The sequence below is a fragment of the Dipodomys spectabilis genome, unplaced genomic scaffold (assembly GCF_019054845.1).
Source record: "Dipodomys spectabilis isolate Male_0828 unplaced genomic scaffold, ASM1905484v1 ptg000163l, whole genome shotgun sequence".
Lineage (NCBI taxonomy): Eukaryota > Metazoa > Chordata > Mammalia > Rodentia > Heteromyidae > Dipodomys > Dipodomys spectabilis.
Window position 1 is genome coordinate 20,467,564 of NW_024870840.1, and position 17,502 is coordinate 20,485,065.

Consider the following 17,502-nt stretch of genomic DNA (forward strand, 5'->3'; position numbering starts at 1 on the left):
CAAACAAGAGTGTGGGGCCCTGAGTTCAAGCCCCAGTACCATAGCATTAAACAAATGTATTTTAGAGCCACTTCCTGGTAGTTCACACCTGTAATCCTACTCAGGAGGCTGAGATCTGAGGATTGTGGTTCAAAGCCAGCCCAGGCAGGAAAGTCTGTGAGACTCTTCAATTAACCACCAGGAAACCAGAAGTGGGGCTGTGGCTCAAAATGGTAGAGCACAGGTGTTAGCCCAATGAGCTTCCTTCCCACAGCTTAGCACGCTCCTTCCCCTTTCCACAGCTTAGCACGCTCCTTCCCCTTACCACAGCTTAGCGTGCTCCTTTTTTAGGCAACACTAGGTCCATCCAGTAAAGGCAGTAAATAATCAGCCAGTAAATAATCAGCTTCCAACCGCCTCCACTTCTCTGCGCAGCTATCACCATATAAGGCAGCAAGAGCCCCTTGGAGTGACCTTAGGGTCTGGGCAGCTGCAGGGCTCCTTATCTACTACTTGGGCAGCAGCCATAAATCCTAGTCCGCCATGATGAAGCCCTTGGCCCTCACCAGGGTCTCTGCCTCTGAGCTCCTCCTCAGTAGGTTATACAGCCAATAACCGGTGCTTCTTCTCACTTCTCCCTTGTGAGAAGGGGTCTTGCCAGCCCCTTTCCCAGTGATAAACCTTTGTACCTGGATGTCTGCGTGGTTTTCTGGCAAAGTCTAAAATACTCTAACCACAAGCCTTGAGCAAAGGGACTCAGACACAGCACCCAGGTTCTGACAACTCACACACACACACACACACACACACACACACACACACACACACACACACACACACACACACACACACACACACACACACACACACACACAAAGCCTCATGGACTTTCCTGCTTGGGCTGGCTTCGAACCATGATCCTCAGATTTTAGCCTCCTGAATTGCTCACAGGGGTGAGCCACCAACACCTGGTATAGTCTGGATTTCAGTTGGCTTCACATTGGTTTGGTTTCAAATTCCTGACCTGGCTGGAAAGGCCTAATAGCCTCTCAGAAGCAGGCATGGTAGCCATGTGGGCCTCCCATCCCAGGGGGCCAAGGGGGGTGGGCCATGAGAGCTGCGGGGACTCTTCCCCTAACCTCTAACCTTCTGTCTCTCTCCAGACTCCGGTGGCGGTGGCGGAAGGAGTGCTGGACAGCACTGGGCGCGACTCCGAGGGGAGAGTGGGTACTTTTCCTTGGAGCGACACAGCCCGGGGGTTCCAGCTCAGGCTTCCTCTGCCACATCACGGAGTGGACCTCGCAGTGCCACCTTCCTTCCTTCCCCTGCCCAGGCGGCTTCTACACCCCAGGGAAACCCCCGGGCCTCCTCTCCACCCCAAGTCTCCCAGAGAAACAACCCCAGGACCTCAGCCCCGCAGCAGAATACTCCAAGAACGTCCTCTCCTTCAAGAATCTCCACGCGGGAAAGTCCCAGAACCTTGTCCACCCAGCGAAGCCATGTTCAGCTCTCCTCCTCCCTCAGAGCCTCCTCAGAGAGCCTCAGAACCACTGCCTCACGACGCGACAGCCCCCAAACTGCTGGGCCCGCTTGTCTTCCTCAAAGGGACACCCCCAGGACAGCCTGTGTCCAGAGGGACACCCCAAGAGCCTCCTCTCCCAACAGAACCGCCCAGTGGGACAAGCCCAGAGCATCCTGTGCCCAGCAAGACAACTCGAAGATGTCCTGTGCCCAGCGGGGCCACCCGAGACCCTCCTCTCCCAATAGAACCACCCAGCAGCCCTCCCCCAGGACAGCCTGTGCCCAGCGGAGCAACCCCAGATCCCCATCTCCCAACAGAACTGCCCAGCGGGACAATCCCAGACCCCCATCTCCCAGCGGGACTGCCCAACGTGACCACCCTCGGATATCCTGTGCCCAGCGGTGCCACCCCAGATCCCCATCTCCCAACAGACCCGCCCAGTGGGACAAGCCCAGAGCATCCTGTGCCCAGCAAGACAACTCGAAGATGTCCTGTGCCCAGAGGGGTCATCCCAGGCCCCCCTCACCCAACAGAAGCGCCCAGCGGGGCAACCCCAGGCCCCCCTCTCCCACGGGGACTGCCCCGCGTGACCACCCCACCCCAGGAGAGAGCCGGAAAGCCTCTTGCACCCGATGGGAGCATCTCCGAAATGCCTGCACCCAACGGGACAATCCGCACCCCTCATCCCTGCACCCAGGCAACCCTGGGACCGGCTCTTCCCAAAGCTGCTCCCCCAGGGACCATCCCAGAGCTGCCTCCCCCCGCCGCTCCCCTCCACACGGCAGCCCCCCAAATCCTTCCCCTCACCGCACCAACCAAGACATCCCCTGGGCCTCCTTCCCCCTCCGGCCAACCCAGAGCGATGGCCCGCGGACCTCCTCGCCGTCCCGCTCCAAGCAAAGCGAGGTGCCCTGGGCGTCCATTGCCCTCCGGCCCACCCAAGGGGACAGGCCTCAGGCCGGCCGGCCCGCCAGCCCGGCCCAGCGGGGCCCGCCGCAGGCCTCGGGCTCGCCGGCGCGGGCCTCCCCCGCGGCCCCCGCCCCGGGCCCCCCGGTCGGCGCCTCGCCCCCCCATCCTGGCGCGCGCGGGGCGCCCCACGCCTCTTCCTGCGCTGTGTGCATAGGGCACCGGGATGCGCCCCGGGCCTCCTCGCCACCCCGATTTCTGCAGCATGACCCTTTCCCTTTCTTCCCCGAACCCCGGGCCTCTGAGGGCGACTGGCCCCACCACGACCCCCCCTACATGCCGCCCGCCGTGTGCATCGGGCACCGCGACGCCCCCCGCGCCTCCTCGCCCCCGCGCCATGCCCCGTTCGACCCCTTCCCCTTCCTTCCAGACGCAGCGGATGCCGAAAGCCAGCCCCCCCAGCACGAGCCGCCTCAGTTTCCCCCAGCCGTGTGTATCGGGTACCGGGACGCGCCCCGGGCCTCCTCCCCGCCCCGCCAGGTCCCGGAGCCCTCCCTGTTCCTCCAGGAGCTCCCCAGGGCCAGCACGGAGAGCCTGGCCCCGTCCACGGACTCCCTGCGCGGGCGCCCCCCCGCGCCCGCCCCCGTGTGCATCGGACACCGCGACGCGCCCTCCTTTTCCTCGCCGCCCCGCCAGGCCCCGGAGCCGTCCCTCCTCTTCCAGGACCCCCCGGGGACGAGCACCGAGAGCCTGGCTCCCTCCACTGACTCTCTGCTGGGCTCTCCGCTGGGGCCCCCCCAAGTGTGCATCGGCCACCGGGACGCACCCCGGGCCTCCTCGCCACCCCGCCACCCCCCCAGTGACCCGGCGCTGCGGGCCTGCTCCCCGCCCCCGGGCAGCTCGGTCTCCCGCGGCTCCGCGCCCCCCGCGGAGACCAGGCACAACCTGGAGAGGGAGCAGTACGCCATGCTGGCCGACCTGCCCCCGCCCCGGAGGCTGGCGCACAGGGAGCCGGGGCCCCCGACGCAGGGCAGCAACGGGGGCCGCACCCGCAGCCCCGGCCGCACAGAGGTGGAACGCCTCTTCGGGCAAGAGCGAAGGTGAGCCAGGACGGGGGCAGGAGGTCGAGCTCCCGGGAGGATCCCCCCGCCCCAGCAGGACAGGTGGAAGGGTCCTGCGCCTGTTAGAGGGAGGGTTGGTGTCCTGCCCTGTGTCCGACGGTGGGAGAGTCATTTCACTTCTCGGTGTCTGCCTGTGAGGGGCAGAGCTAGCCTAACCCGTGCCTCAGTTTCCTCTTCTGTCAAATGGAAGGGAACACGCCCATTTATTCAAATGAGGTCAAACTTCTCAGACCCTCTTCTGGGTCCAGGGTCAGAGATGTGGGGGGAGGGTGGTGGTGGTTTCTCCTCCTTGTGTGAGGGAGAAAAAAAAAAGTGGCTGTGATTCTTTTCTGTCTTAACAAATTCACATGTCCCACAACAGACGTTCCACTGAAGACTCCCCGCCAGAGTCATGTAGTTGATTTTCTTCATTTGGCGTTGATTTTACTCATTTGGGATAGAATATTGGGTGCTCTACCACTGAGCTATGCTCAGAACCAATTTGTATATGTGTATGTGTGTGTGTGCCAGGACTGGGGCTTGAACTCAGAGCCTTATGCTCTTGCTTGGCTTTTTCCCTCAAGGCTGGCACTCTACCACTTGAGCTACAGCTTCACTTCTAGCTTTTTGCTGGTTAACTGGAGCTAAAAGTCTCATAGACTCTATTTGCCTAGTCTGGCTTCACACCATGATCCCCAAGATCTCAGCCTCCTGAATAGTTAGGATTTCAAGAATGAGCCATAGTGCCTGGCTTGGAACCCCATAGTTTGAATGAGAGAATTACAGACTTACAGATAAAGCACTGCTTTCTCAGGACCTGGAAATCCTCCTTGGTCCACAGTCTCAGGCTACTGCTGGGAAAGGAAGCATCTTATCCAGCTGAGAGCTATCCCCAGCAGTATCAGTCCCTGGGTTTTCAAAGATCAGCTCTGGAATTCAATTAGAATCAAGAGAAACAGGAGAGACACCGACACAGACAGAGAGAAGAAAAGAAAGCAGATCTGGACGTCTCAGAACTTTTGAGTGTATAAATCAATGAATTTTAGTATATTTACAGAGAAGTACAACCCTATCTACAATCTAATTTTAGAACATTTTCAGCACCCTGGAGGGACATGTGATATTTTGCACCTACTGGTCCTCTCTTTCCTACCTCTAAGGACCATTTCTCTGAGATTTGGATCTGCACAAGAAACCCTATCTCTTATTCTTCAAATTTCCTTTTCCAGTAAACTTGATCCATTTAATATCCAAGAGACAACCTTTGTCCACTCCAGCACACTGGATTAATTCTCCTTGGCCATTTTTTTTAAATACTTAAAAAGACAAAAAGCACTTTTAGGTTTGCAACAAAACTAAGACCAAAGTTTGGGGTTTCTAGGTACCCCTACCCAGACATAAACAGGCCACTTCTGTTCTAGTCTATAAACCTACATACCTAGTTTGCTTGCTTCCTTCCTTCCTTCTTTCCTCCCTCCTTCCCTCCCTTCCTTCCTACTCTCCATTCCAGTACTGGGGCTTGAACTCAGAGCCTAAAGCTCTCACTTGGCTTTTTTGCTCAAGGCTAGTACTCTACCACATGAGCCACAGCTCTACCTCTGTCTTTTTGGTGGTTAGAGACAAGATTCTCATGGAATTTTCTGTCCAGGCTGGTTTAGAACCTTGATCCTCAGATCTCAGCCTCCTGAATAGCTAGGATTACAGGTGTGAGCCACTAGCACCTGGCTTGTTAATCAAGGTCTTATAACCAGTAAGTTTTTTTTTTTTCCACTTGCATGGCTTTTTTTTTTTTTTTTTTTTTCCAAGAGGAATGTTATCTGTCCTCTAAAGACAGGGGCCAAACGAGTTACCCATTTGTGGAAGGGAAAGGTTGAGTTTACCAGTGGGTGGCGGTACTGCTGTGTTTTCCCCCAGTACATGTTTGTTGAGCATCTACTCTGTCCAAGCATTGTTCCGAGCCAGGGGCCTTTCTCTGCAAGGGCTAGTAAATGTTTTGTTGGGTTTTTTTTTTTGCAATCTCTACAATCACATAAGCATCCACAATTATTTGGAAAACATCCTGCCTTTAGATTAGCTTTGGTTCTTTAAAGGCACTGGGGGCTAACCAGCCCACCCGACCTTCCAAAAAGAAACTTGGTCATCCCTGGGGTCATGACCCCAACCCCTAAGCAGGTGGCTCTAGGAGATGCCACTGTCCCAATACACAGACCCAGAAAAGTTGGGTCTGTGTATTGGGATGGGGGGGGCGTACTTTAGAATCCTCTAGAGTGCCTCGGACTAATGGGCAGGGGGAGGGAAGAGATTGCCTGTGGAGCAAGCTGGAATTTGTGTGGAAAATTTCACATTGGGCTCCTCCAATCCTGGCGTGGTAGGCCATCTTCTACCGCTTTCCTTCCCTCCCCTCATCCCCTGCCCAGTAGGGAGGAGAGTCTCACCTTTTACCAAAGCTCCTAGAGTTTAGATTTCAGTTTTGGGGAGATCCACTCAAGGACCTCAGTTCTCACAGAGCAAGGGAACGGTCACCTCAAATCTGATTTAAAATCACAGGGGGTCAGAGAACCCTCAGCCTTTGAGATGCTCCCAGGAAAGGAGCCCTCTGCGTGGACCACTGAGAACTACCGCAAACTCCACTTACTCCCTCAATCCAGGTCTAACGGCGCTGGCAAAGGCTGCACGGATACAGCACCCCCCAGCCCCAAACTTGAATTTGTTTTCCCTCCCTGCAACCTCTGCAGTGCTTGTTTTTGTGCCGGCACTGGGGCTTGAACTGTGAGCCTGGAAACTGTCCTTTAGCTTTTATTGTTCAAGGCTAGCACTCTCGCACTTGAGCCACAGCTCCACTTGCAGCTTTTTGGTGGTTAATTCGAGAGAAGAGTTTCACAGTTTTTCCTGCTGTGGTTCCGACACCCCTTTAGGGGAGGGTCACATGTATACAGTGTAGTTGTAGCTTCTACTTTTACAAAAAAAAAAAAAAAATCGGCGGTACTAGGGTTTGAACTCAGGACCTTGTGCTTACTAGGTAAAAGCTCTACCAACTGAGCCGGCCTTGGACTGACATCCTCCTATCTATGCTTCCCACCTTGCTAGCATGACAAATGTAAACCATCCAGTGCTTTAGAAAGTGTCTCCCTAACTTTTTGCTTAGGTTGGCCTTGATCCTCCTATCTCCACTTACCAAGTAGTTGGGATTACAGGCGTGAGCCACTGTGCCCAGTCTCCTACCCATTATGAAACAAGACAACTTCCTGGAAGGGGGGACTTTTCCCACTGGTTAGAGTTATTTCTGTTGCCTGTGACATTTGCCTGCGTAGCTGGCTTTTCTGGAGTTGTGGGGAGGAAAGATGGTTTCTCCATCAGTTTTAGTCAAAAGGCTGAGAGGTGATGAAGGGTGTTTCCCTTCTCATCACGCTAAAAGCTCTTTCGCCAACAGCTAGAATGTTCTGGAGTTTTCAAGGCTGATTGCTGGAGTCCTGTTAGCTCTGAGGAGAGGACAAAAGGAGCTTAAGAAACTCTAACTTTACAATGTGACCAGGAAAGGGCAGAAGTAGCGGGGTACAGGCCCGTACCATCTACCCTTGGCCCTGCCTGGGGTTGCCGAGGGCCAAGTGGGCTCGGGCACCCCAAGGGTTGGCATCTGAAACCCAGGAAATGCTTAATAAACATTTGTTCAACATTTGTGATGATGTGTGCACGATGCTTGGTACACAGTAGGTGCTCAATAAATCCAATTCCCCTCAGGACCAGTCTAACCTTTGCCCTTGGTGGCTGGTGAGCGGCTGGTTAGTAACAGGAAGTGGTGACACAGGAAGTAGTGACAGCCAAGGTCCGCCCCTCCCCCATCCTGCCCCCTTCGCTCACTCCTTTTCTCCGTGTTCTTCACCATCCCATGGGGCAGATTAGACAGCGCTGATCAACCTCATTTCTCAGAAGGGGAAACTGAGGCCCTTAGGAGGGTTATCCCTCACGAGGACCCTCCAGTGAGCTTGGGGGGGGGGGTCTCTGGCACTCCCATGTCTCCCATATCTTGGGGTGGGAGGAAAGGGCTGGTAGGGGCGGGGGCTGGGAATGGAGCCACCCCGAAATCCCTCAGAAGCAGCTGCCTTTGGTCATAGGAAGTCTGAGGCCCCCGGAACCTTCCAGGCTCGGGATGAGGGACGGTCACCACAGCACAGCCAAGGTCACAGCCAGCTCCGAAGACAGTCCAGCCCTGCCCCCAGTAGGCAGGTGAGCAGTGCCAGCCACCGGGCCCCAGGGGATGCTCGGGCCTCCCCCCTCCCCTTGGTGGCCAGGCAGGGAGGCCTGGTCGGGGTGCCCGGCTCTCCCCTCTCCCCAGCAGTTCTGACAATGTAAAGGATGGCATTGGCGCTTGGAGGACAGACCCTCCACCCTTCCTTCCCTGGTACCTGGAGGGGCAAGGCCCACCCCCGCGGGACGGGTACTGCGGGTGGAAATTTGGGTACTTGATAGCCCAGGTTGGAATCGATACCCTGTGATGGGGCGGGCGGGGGAGGGGGGAGCCCCAGAAAGTGAGCAGATCCTCGCAGATCTCTTTCTGGAACTGCGGACCGCGGGTGAGAAGGAAGAGCTGATCCCCGCGGAGGGGCGCCCGGAGACCCCGTGTGTGTCTCCACCGCCCTGGATCCCAGCTGCTGTGGAGACAGCCTCGCCTCTCCCGGTGCCTGGCCGGAGCCCCCAGCGGCCCCTGGGCCTCACCCGCCCCTCACCTCATCCTCAGGTGGCCAAGCCCCCCGCCAAGCAGGTAGAACCAGCCCTGCGGAGCCGATCAGAGGCCCCTCATCCTGACAGGCGACCTGAGGGGGACCGACGGCTCCAGGGGTCCTCACCACCCGTCAGGACATCAGCCAGGCCCCGGGAGAGAGAGCTACGGACAGACAGACACCAGGAAAGGAGCTGGGGCAGCCAGGAGGAACACTCCGGGATACGTGGGGACTGGCCAGGACTTGAGGAGCCCAGCCTGGAGGGGACCCAGAGGAGCCCTTCCAGGGAGCACAGGGAAAGCTGGGGGCAGCCAGAGGCCTGGGAGGAACCCCCCCACAAGGTCCAAGGGAGCCTCTGCCAGCCTGTGAACCCCCCAGAGGACTGGGAAGGCCTGCAGCCCGAGATTCCCATTATCATGGGCTGGGAGGCAGAGGGCGGAGGCCCGCCCCCTCAGGGCCCTGACAGGCAAGCCCAGCTTGACTGGAGGGACTTGCTGGGCCTCCTCCAGCCCCCCGGGGAGGGGTCCTGGGCCCGACTCCCAAGGCTGGACTGGGAAGGCCTCCTAGAGCTCCTGCAGGCCCAACTGCCTCGCAAGAACTCTGCTGAGCCCTGGGGTGAGCCGGCCAAGGCTTCAGTGCCAGATCTGGGCCCCCCAGGCACAAAGGAAACCCAGGAGCAAGAGCAACAGCACCATCCTGAAGGCTGGGCAGATGCCAGCCTCCTCAATGGACATAGCACAGCGCAGCAGCCCCACAGCCCAGCCCAGCGGCCCAGCCCGGCCTGCACCTCCACCCAGTGGCCAACCACCAAAGGGACAAGTGGGCCAGCAACAGCAACTCTGGCTGATCTGGAGCAGCCGGGCCAGCTGGGGGGGCCCAGCCCGCCAGAGCCAGAGGTAAGTTTGTCACACTGGGAAGGGTGGCCAGGAAGCTAAGCCAAGACTTTGTAGAAAGGCCTCTTGTGAGCTGGGTGAGGTAGCTCACACCTTTAATCCCAGTCTCCCCAGGAGCCAGAGATCAGGATGAACGCAGAGAGAGGTCAGTCCCAGCAACATGTCAGCAGAAGTGCTGACCAGCCCTCTCTGAGCCTTTACTTCATGCCAAGCCCCAGCCAAATGGTGCTTCCCGCCAGGTTTCCATGGCAACCTGGTGAGAGAGTGAGTGACACCATTCCTTGGTGGGTGAGGAACCTGAGGTAGAGGCAGAGAGGGCAGCTGGAAGCCAGGCGGGCTCAGTGCCCATTACCCAGAGACCTTAAGGCACACACTCTGGTCAGGGCTTACTCTCATCTTGGCCACACAACTCTTAGTTTGTGTTGGATCTGAGGCTCATATCTGCCCTACCTGGGTTTGCAGCCAATGTACCCCTTGTCTCTGCTCCCCCTATTGAACCCAGGTAGGGTCATACCCCTCCCTCTCTGGCCCCTAAATCTCCTCAGATACAAACAGGAAGCCACGGCTAGTCGCTGGTGGCTCACACCTGTCATCCTAGCTCCTCAGAAGGTTGAGATCTGAGAATTAAGGTTCAAAGCCAGCCCAGGTAGGAAAATCCTTGAGACTCCAAACTCCAATTAACCAGCAAAAAGCCAGAAGTGGAGCTGTGGCTCAAGTGGTAGAGCACTAACCTTGAGGGAAAATGCTAAGGGACAGAGCCAAAGCCCTTTCAAGTCCCAGTACCAGCACACAAACAAAACCAAGAGGAAGCTTCAAAGTACTCACTGAGTGGAGTTGGCTGCTAAGAGAAGCTCTTTAAATGATGGCTGTGTGCATAGTAGGTCCTGTACCTGGCACATAGTAGGTGCTTCGGCCCACAGTAGGTGTTCTGCAAGCCCAGATCATTCATCTGAAGGTAGTAGGCAGAGAGCGCCCTGCAACTCACCACAGCTCTCTTGGCCCAGCCTCTTCTAGATTCGCTTTTTTGCCATATAATGGGACCAAGAATTTTCCTGCCATGCATCCTTAGGAGATATGGATTCCACGCCCCTTGGGGTGCAGTGCAGGGCTGCTGCTTCCATGGATGGCAAAGCTTCAGGCTCTGGGGCTCACTGGGGACCAGTGTCTTGTGTGCTCTGGGGACTGAGGCTCAGACTTGTTAGCATTTGTCAAGGGTCACCCCAATTAAACCACATGCTTAGGAAGCTTCTAGGCCCACAGCAGGACAGGGGAGCCCCTCTCCGCTGCATCGCTCCCAGGCTGGGATCTGGTGACTATCTCTAGTCATTCAGTATAAGGACATTGGCGGTACAGAGTAAACCCACATGGTCTTGCCCTCCTGTCACCATCAGATTTGTGGGACAGTGGCCACAGACTGCTCATGGACACCATGCTGTGTCCAGTGGCCTGATGCAGGCTAGCTTGTCACAGGGAGGTGGGATGTCAGGAAGACTTGAGCTGGAGTTATTCACCTGAGGCTCTGGGAGATATAGGGGCTGGTGATTGGGCATTTCATAGATGACAAAGCAACTTGTCCCTCTCAAAAAACCCTTTGCACAACATTCAAGCCTCCTTCCCTTCCATCCAACCCTGTTTTGCCTCTGGCAAATCTACTGTACTGGCTGGAGGTCTCTGAGCACACGTCTCTCTGCCTCTGCACATGTGGTTCCTATCTCCAAGCAAATGTCTGTTCGTTGTTCAGATTTGAAAAGCCTTTCTGAATACTCACCTCACCCCTAGGCTGATAATGTCCCCCTCCTGGGCTGGGCAGTTTGGTTTCACTTCATCTGTCACGGTAGATTATCATTTCACTTAAGAAGCATGAGCTCTGTGGGGGGGTGGGGACTGTGACTCCCAGCCAGGGCTGACATAAAGGAGTGGCTCAGTTCAATAGGTGGTTGATCTGTGAATACATGGATGCTGAATGCATGGGAAAAGAGAGAAGCTGGTGGGATCTTGGGTAGATGATGGGTGCTAGGTAGATGATAGGTGTTGGGTAGATGATGGGTGGTAGAATGTTGGATAGATGATCGCTGATGGACAGATGATAGGTGTTGGAGTTGGGTAGATGATGGGTGGACAGATGATAGGTGTTAGATGATGAATGATAGACATACGATGGATGTTGAGTAGATGATGGGTGATGGACAGATGGTGGGTGTTGGGTGGATGATGGATGATGGATAGATGATGGGTAATAAGACAAATGATAGATATTGGGATAGATGGTGGGTGATGGACAGATGATAAGTGTTGGACAGATGGGTGATGGACAAATGATGGATGTTGGGTAGATGAGAGGTGACGGGTAAATGAATGGGGCTTAGATGATGGATGAATGTCTGTTGGGGAAGGGCAGGTTAGATGGATGGGTATATGGATAGATATATGAATAGATACATGGACATATGGATGTTGCATGGATGAGTAAATGGATGAAAGATGTGAATGAATGTTGGAAGGATGGATGACTAGATGTGTGATGGTTGGATAACAATAAATAAGTGGAGGATGGGAATATGGATGGGTGACAGATAGTGGATGTTGAATGGATGATGGTTAGGTAGTATAGGGTGGCTGTTGGATGGATACCTGAGTCTGTTGGTGCTGGATACTAGATGGAAGGTGGTAACAGGATGATTGAGAAGATGGCTATATGGATGGATGGACCCTGGGGTGGGGGGGGGCGTGGGCGGGGCCTGGGTTAAACTGTGTTCTTTCTTGATTCCAGTTCCAGCCAGAGAAGCCTGACGAGTCAGAACCAAGCAGAGGCACAGACTCACTGACTGACCAGAAGCAGGCCGATTCGGTAGTTGGGTTATGGGCTTGGGCACATTGGAAGGGGAAGGGGAAAGAGTCATGTTGGAGATTGGCTGACCTCCTGAAGTCATTCCGATTGTGGCTGGCTCTGTCATGGAGTGTGCATGGTGGGTCCTTGAGAAGCTGGCTAGTGGAGCCATCTCTGATTCAGAGACCTGGGTAAACAGATGGATCTTGGGGTCAGAAGCACAGGTCTTTTCTTCTAACTTGCTGTACTTCCTCTGGAAGGTAACATTGTCTTTCTCCAGGCAAATGGTGCTTTATCCCTGACAATCCCTGAGGGCAAGGTACTTCCAGGTCTGGAGGGCTGGGCAAGGCTGAGGGGAAGGGAAGGGAGCTGGAGCCAGAAAAGCAGAGAGGGCTGTGGAGGTACCTACAGCTGGCTGGGCCTGGAGGCTCTCCAGGGTCCTAGAAGCACAGAGATGTACACAGGGGGTGAGGCTTGCTGAGCCTGGTTACAGCTGGAGCGAGACTCTGCCTCTGCCTCGCCCTCCCTGTGACTTGCAGACAGGCGGTTCTCATCAGCCTCAGTCTCTAGAGGGGTGAGGTCAGAGCAGGCAGGGAGCACAGGCAGAAGAGAAGACAGACTGTTCTGGACTGTTTTCCTAGGTTGTTCTTCCCCATGCTGCCTCCTGAGAAGCCAGATGTGACCGTGAGCACTGGTGTGGTGATCTGGAGGTCCTGGGTGTGGCCTTGATACTAGTTAGAGCTGTCCCTCTTTTTTAAATGTTTTTATGTTTGCTGGTTCTAGAGCTTGAACTCAGGGCCTGGGCGCTGTCCCTGAACTTTTGTGCTCAAGGCTAGTGCTCTACCACTTGAGCCACAGTACCATTTCCAGCTTCTTGGTAGTTAATTGGAGATAAGCATCTCATGGACTTTTCTGCCCATGCTGGCTTTGAACCATGATGCTCAGATCTCAGCCTCCTGAATAGCTAGGATTATAGGTGTAAGCTGCCACCACCTGGCCAAACTGTCCCTCTTAACTGTGCAGATGAGGAAACAGAGGCAGAGGAGTTGCTATAGAATTGTCATTGAATCCAGTCAATGGCTGGATTCAAACTAGGACTCAGGACCTCTGCTGCCCACCTTTCCCCATACTGCTTCCTGGCTCTGCCCCTGATCTCCATGGCCTCCCACTAACTTCTCAGAGGCCAGACTTCCCATCTGTGAAATGGGGTGGCACGAGAGGGACTCTAATCACTTAACAGGGGCTAGGGCAATTTTGCTCTTCTCTTTTGGGGTCATTTCTTGTTGCTTCCTGGATCTGTAGCTTTGTGAACAAAGAGGAAATAGCAATAGTGAGAGGCAGGGGCTCTAGTTCCCCAGCAACAGGGGAAGCTTCCACCCACCCACCAGTAGCGCCTCATTCATTCATTGCCTCATTCATTCATTCTTTCACTCACTCATATGCACCTAGCCCTCCTGCATGCCAGAGTATGGCAGAGGCGAGCCAGATTGCCACCACGGGCTCTGTCTTGGTGTGTGTGTGTGTGGGGGGAGGGGTTCATGCTATCCAGGCTAATGGTCAGGGCTGTAATGGGTTGTGGTATAGCACACCCCACCCCTAAACCCCTTCTACTGGCCATGTACTTGGTGGTGGTTAGCTTCCTTTCCTGAGAATCTGCAGATTCCAGACCAGGGACACCTGGGCCCTGTCCTGCCCCCTGCCTGTTACCTGCCATGTGACTTGGAGCCAGACTCTCCACTTTGCAGTGGCCTCAAGTTTCACCTATAAGGATGACTTCAAAGGGGGAGCACTAGGGTTCTGCTGTGGTATCTGTGTGCAAATCTATGACTCATTCCTTTTATATAAGTGGGGTTACAAACTAGTGTCCTCAAGGCCAGGCAGGTAATAAAGGTGACAAGTGGGGTTGAGTAGTGTTTGTTTGACCCCGTTGGCTCCAGACATTTAGAGGAAGATGAGCCTATCATTTCTGCTTGTGTGTGTGTGTGCGCGCACCAGTCCTGAGGCTTGAACTGAGGGCCTAGGTGCTGTTCTTTATCTTTTTTGCTTAAGGCTAGCATCCTTGAGCCACAGCTCCCCTTACGGCTTTTTGCTAGTTAACTGACCATAAGAGTCTCCTGCCTAGCTGGCTTTGAACCATGCTCCTCAGATCTCAGTCTCCTGAGTAGCTAAGGTTACAGAAGCAAGCCAGCGGTACTTGGCTTTCCACATTTGTGTTTTTTTTTCTACTGTAGGCTTGACCTCAGGTCCTCCCACTTGCTAAGCAACTGTCCCACTTCTTGAGCCATGCCTTTGTGACTTTCCACATCGTTAGGTATTGCAAAAACAATCTGAAGTGTCCATAATAATCTCTGGGTTATTTCATGTTAAAACTTCATGCAAAATAACTGGCAAATAAGCAGGGCATGGGCCGGACATAAATCTGTGATTAGCACTGCCCTCCCCCTGGCAGCGCATGGCTTGACATTAGGATGTGCCACACGCCTCTCCAGGGACGGGCAAAGCCTAAGGCCCTGTCAGTCAGACAATATTCTGCAAACAAGTCAGGCAGCTTTTTTTCCTGGTGGCTCTGTGAGAGGATGGGAAACTGGGCCTCTCTGGTGGTAGAATGGGCTAGCGAGGCTGAGGCCAGGGTTACCCCGTCCCACCAAAGGGACCCGCGGCCAACACTGGACCCTGTTTGACAGGCAGACAAGAAGCCAGCAGAGGGCACGGCTGGGAGCCCACTCAAGGGCCGACTGGTGACCTCATGGCGGATGCCCGGGGACCGGCCCACGCTGTTCAATCCGTACCTGCTATCTCTGGGGGTCCTCAGGTGGCAAAGGGTAGGCTGGCTCTAGCAGGGTCTGGAGGGGCAAAGAGGGAGGAGGTTGGTGTTAGTTAAGGGACAGTTGGGGGGGGGGAGGGGGCTGGGAATGTGGTAGAGTGGTAGAGTGCTTGCCTAGCATGCATGAAGCCCTGGGTTTGATTCCTCAAAGCCGGAAGTGGTGCTGTGGCTCAAGGGGTAGAGCACTAGCCTTGAGTAAAAGAAGCTCAGGGACAGTGCCCAGGCCCTGAGCTCAAGCTCAGGACTGGCAAAAAAAAAAAACCAGTGGGGGCTGAAAAGGGGGGCTCCTACACAGAGGAAAATGTGGCAGCTGAGCTCCTGGTGGGCTTTCCCACCTCCAGGGGTAGGTGGGGTCATGGTCAACTTCCAGGGTGAGCTGTGATTGGACAGTCTGACTGCCCTCAATCAGCAGCCCTGGCTGGAGAGCTAGGGGAGGGGGGAGGTGGGAGGGGGGAGGGGAGAGGCAGGGAGGGCCTGCAGGGGCTCTGGGATTGCAAAGTGAGTCTCAGACCTGGACCTGTGCCAGTTGCAGACATCTGGTGTTACGTAACTCACCCCCCTGCCCAGAGGGACCTGTAAACATTCAAGCCTCTGGTCCGGACTTCTTCAAGGGCGAAGAGGGGAGGCAACTATGCATTGCCCCACCCCTGCCCCCTTCACAGTTGAGCAAAAAGGGCCTGGCATCCCAGGCAGCCACAGGCCACCTCAGCTACAGGAGACTCACATCCTTACTAGGATTGGCTCAGCCTGGAAATAGGCCGGGCACCTTAAAGACAGGATGCCCATTTTGCAGAGAAAGGCCTGAGGTTCAGAAGCCTGGGACTCTTACCTGCAGCTGAGCTTGGGGTTATCTGGCTGCAGTAATTCTCTCATCTGAGGACAAGGACAAGCAAGTGCCAGGGGAAAACAGCTGAGCGTGGAGAATACATGTGGACATTGCTTTTCTACGTGTGTGTGTGTGTGTGTGTGTGTGTGTGTGTGTGTGTGTGCTGTCCTAGGGCTTGAGCTTAGGGTCCTGGGTATTGTCCCTGAGCTTTTTTTTTTTTTTTTTTTGCTTAAAGCTAGCACTCCATCCCTTGAGCCACTGTTCCACCTTTTGGTGGTTAATTGAAGATAAGAGTCTCACAAACTTCCCTGCCTGGAATGGCTTTGAATCACAATCCACATATCACCATCACCTGGGTAGCTAGGATTACAGGCAGGAGCCGCTGGTGCCTGGCTTTGGATACTGCTTCAGTTGCAGGGACAGATGTCAAGGAATGGGTGCAAGTGGGCACTGGGAGAGGAATAAGGGATAAGGGGGCACTAGCCAAGGCCTTTGGAAAGTGCAGGAGGAGGCAGAAACAGTGTGTTGTGAGGTGGACTCACTCATGTCCCCATTTATCCTGATAGGGAGAGGAGATGCTGGGAAATATCTTCAATCCCTGCAGCCTCCTTTTTGTATCTGTGAAATGGGTCTAATAATTGTGGTCGCTTTGAGCCCCAAATCAAAGATGAAGGAATAACTGAACACCAAATATTTCAGGCTTCCCTGCCCCACTTCAGGAAAGCGAATGAGGGACACGGAACTTGTTCTAGGTGTTTCACGTGGACCAATGCTCAATCCTCAGGAGGTAATAGTAGCCTTAGAGCAACCTACAAAGGGAGAAATACCCCACAGACAAATAGTACCTTGCTTATAATAAATAGGGGGCTGAATAACTATAAAGCTATCAGGGCACTGGAAAACTCAAAATGCTTTTCTTTTTGTTTTTAATTTGGGGTTTGAACTCAGGGACTCATGCTTGCTCAGCTTACTTGCTCCCCCTAGCACTAAAGCCACACCTAGCGCCTTGCTGCGGCAGCTGCTGCTTGTTTTCCTCCTCTTGCTCCTCCACCCCTCCCCCCTCTCCCCTTCCTCCTCTTCTTCCTCTTCCTCTTTTTCCTCCTTCTTCTCAACCTCAGTCCTCCTCGTCCTCCTCCTCCTTCTCCTCCTCCTTTTTTGCTGGTCCTGGGCCTTGACCTCAGAGCCTGGGCTCTGTTCCTGAACCTCTCTGTGCTAAAGGCTAGCATTCTACCCCTTGAGTCACAGCGCCACTTCACAACTTCCACTTTTTCTGCTTATAAGGAATTGAACCCAGGGCTTCATGCATGCTAGGTAAACACTCTACCACTAAGCCACATTCCCAGCCCAGTCTTGCTCCTTTCTGGCTATTTTGGAAATATATAACCACGGTCTTGTGGATCATCCTCTTTCCTGCCCTTGGAGTGAACTTTCCTGCCCTGATTGGCTTTGCACAAAGATCCTCTGATCTCAGCCTTCTGAGTAGCTAGGAGTGGGAGCCACTGGTGCCTGGCTTAGATACTGCTTTAATGGAATTTTCAGATGCAGGGACATTTGGCAAGGAGTGGGTACGGGGCACTGGGAGAGGAGTCAGGGGCACTAGACAGGGCTTTTGGAAGGTGTATGGCTGCCCTGGCTGGCCTGGAACTGAGATCCTCAGATTTCAGCCTTTAGTGTAGCTACATGACAGGTGTGAGCCACTGGTGCTGGGCTCAAAATGGTCTTAACTTGCAAAAGGCCTGTCCTAGTCCCCAGATGAGAATCACTGCAGCCAGAAGCTACCTGGGGCAAGGCGCTCGGCAAGAGAGCGAGGCTGTTTCTTACTGTGTGACCTTGGGCAATTCTGCCCACATCTCAGAGCCTTTTGTAAAGTGGGGACCAGGAGCCCTACTTCTCAGGTCGGTGGTGAG

The 17,502-nt window shown here is 54.7% G+C and overlaps 1 protein-coding gene across 1 annotated transcript in view; it reads left to right on the top strand.

The window, feature by feature from the left end:
* The window catches only part of LOC122119108 (TRIO and F-actin binding protein), a 56,513-nt gene that overhangs the window by 13,335 nt on the left and 25,676 nt on the right, over nucleotides 1-17,502 (top strand). Inside the window, exons 5-9 of the mRNA XM_042693051.1 lie at nucleotides 1,143-3,507; nucleotides 7,620-7,731; nucleotides 8,243-9,121; nucleotides 11,889-11,966; nucleotides 14,630-14,767. Coding sequence (XP_042548985.1) covers nucleotides 1,143-3,507; nucleotides 7,620-7,731; nucleotides 8,243-9,121; nucleotides 11,889-11,966; nucleotides 14,630-14,767 — 3,572 coding nt within the window. The remainder of the gene's footprint in view (nucleotides 1-1,142; nucleotides 3,508-7,619; nucleotides 7,732-8,242; nucleotides 9,122-11,888; nucleotides 11,967-14,629; nucleotides 14,768-17,502) is intronic.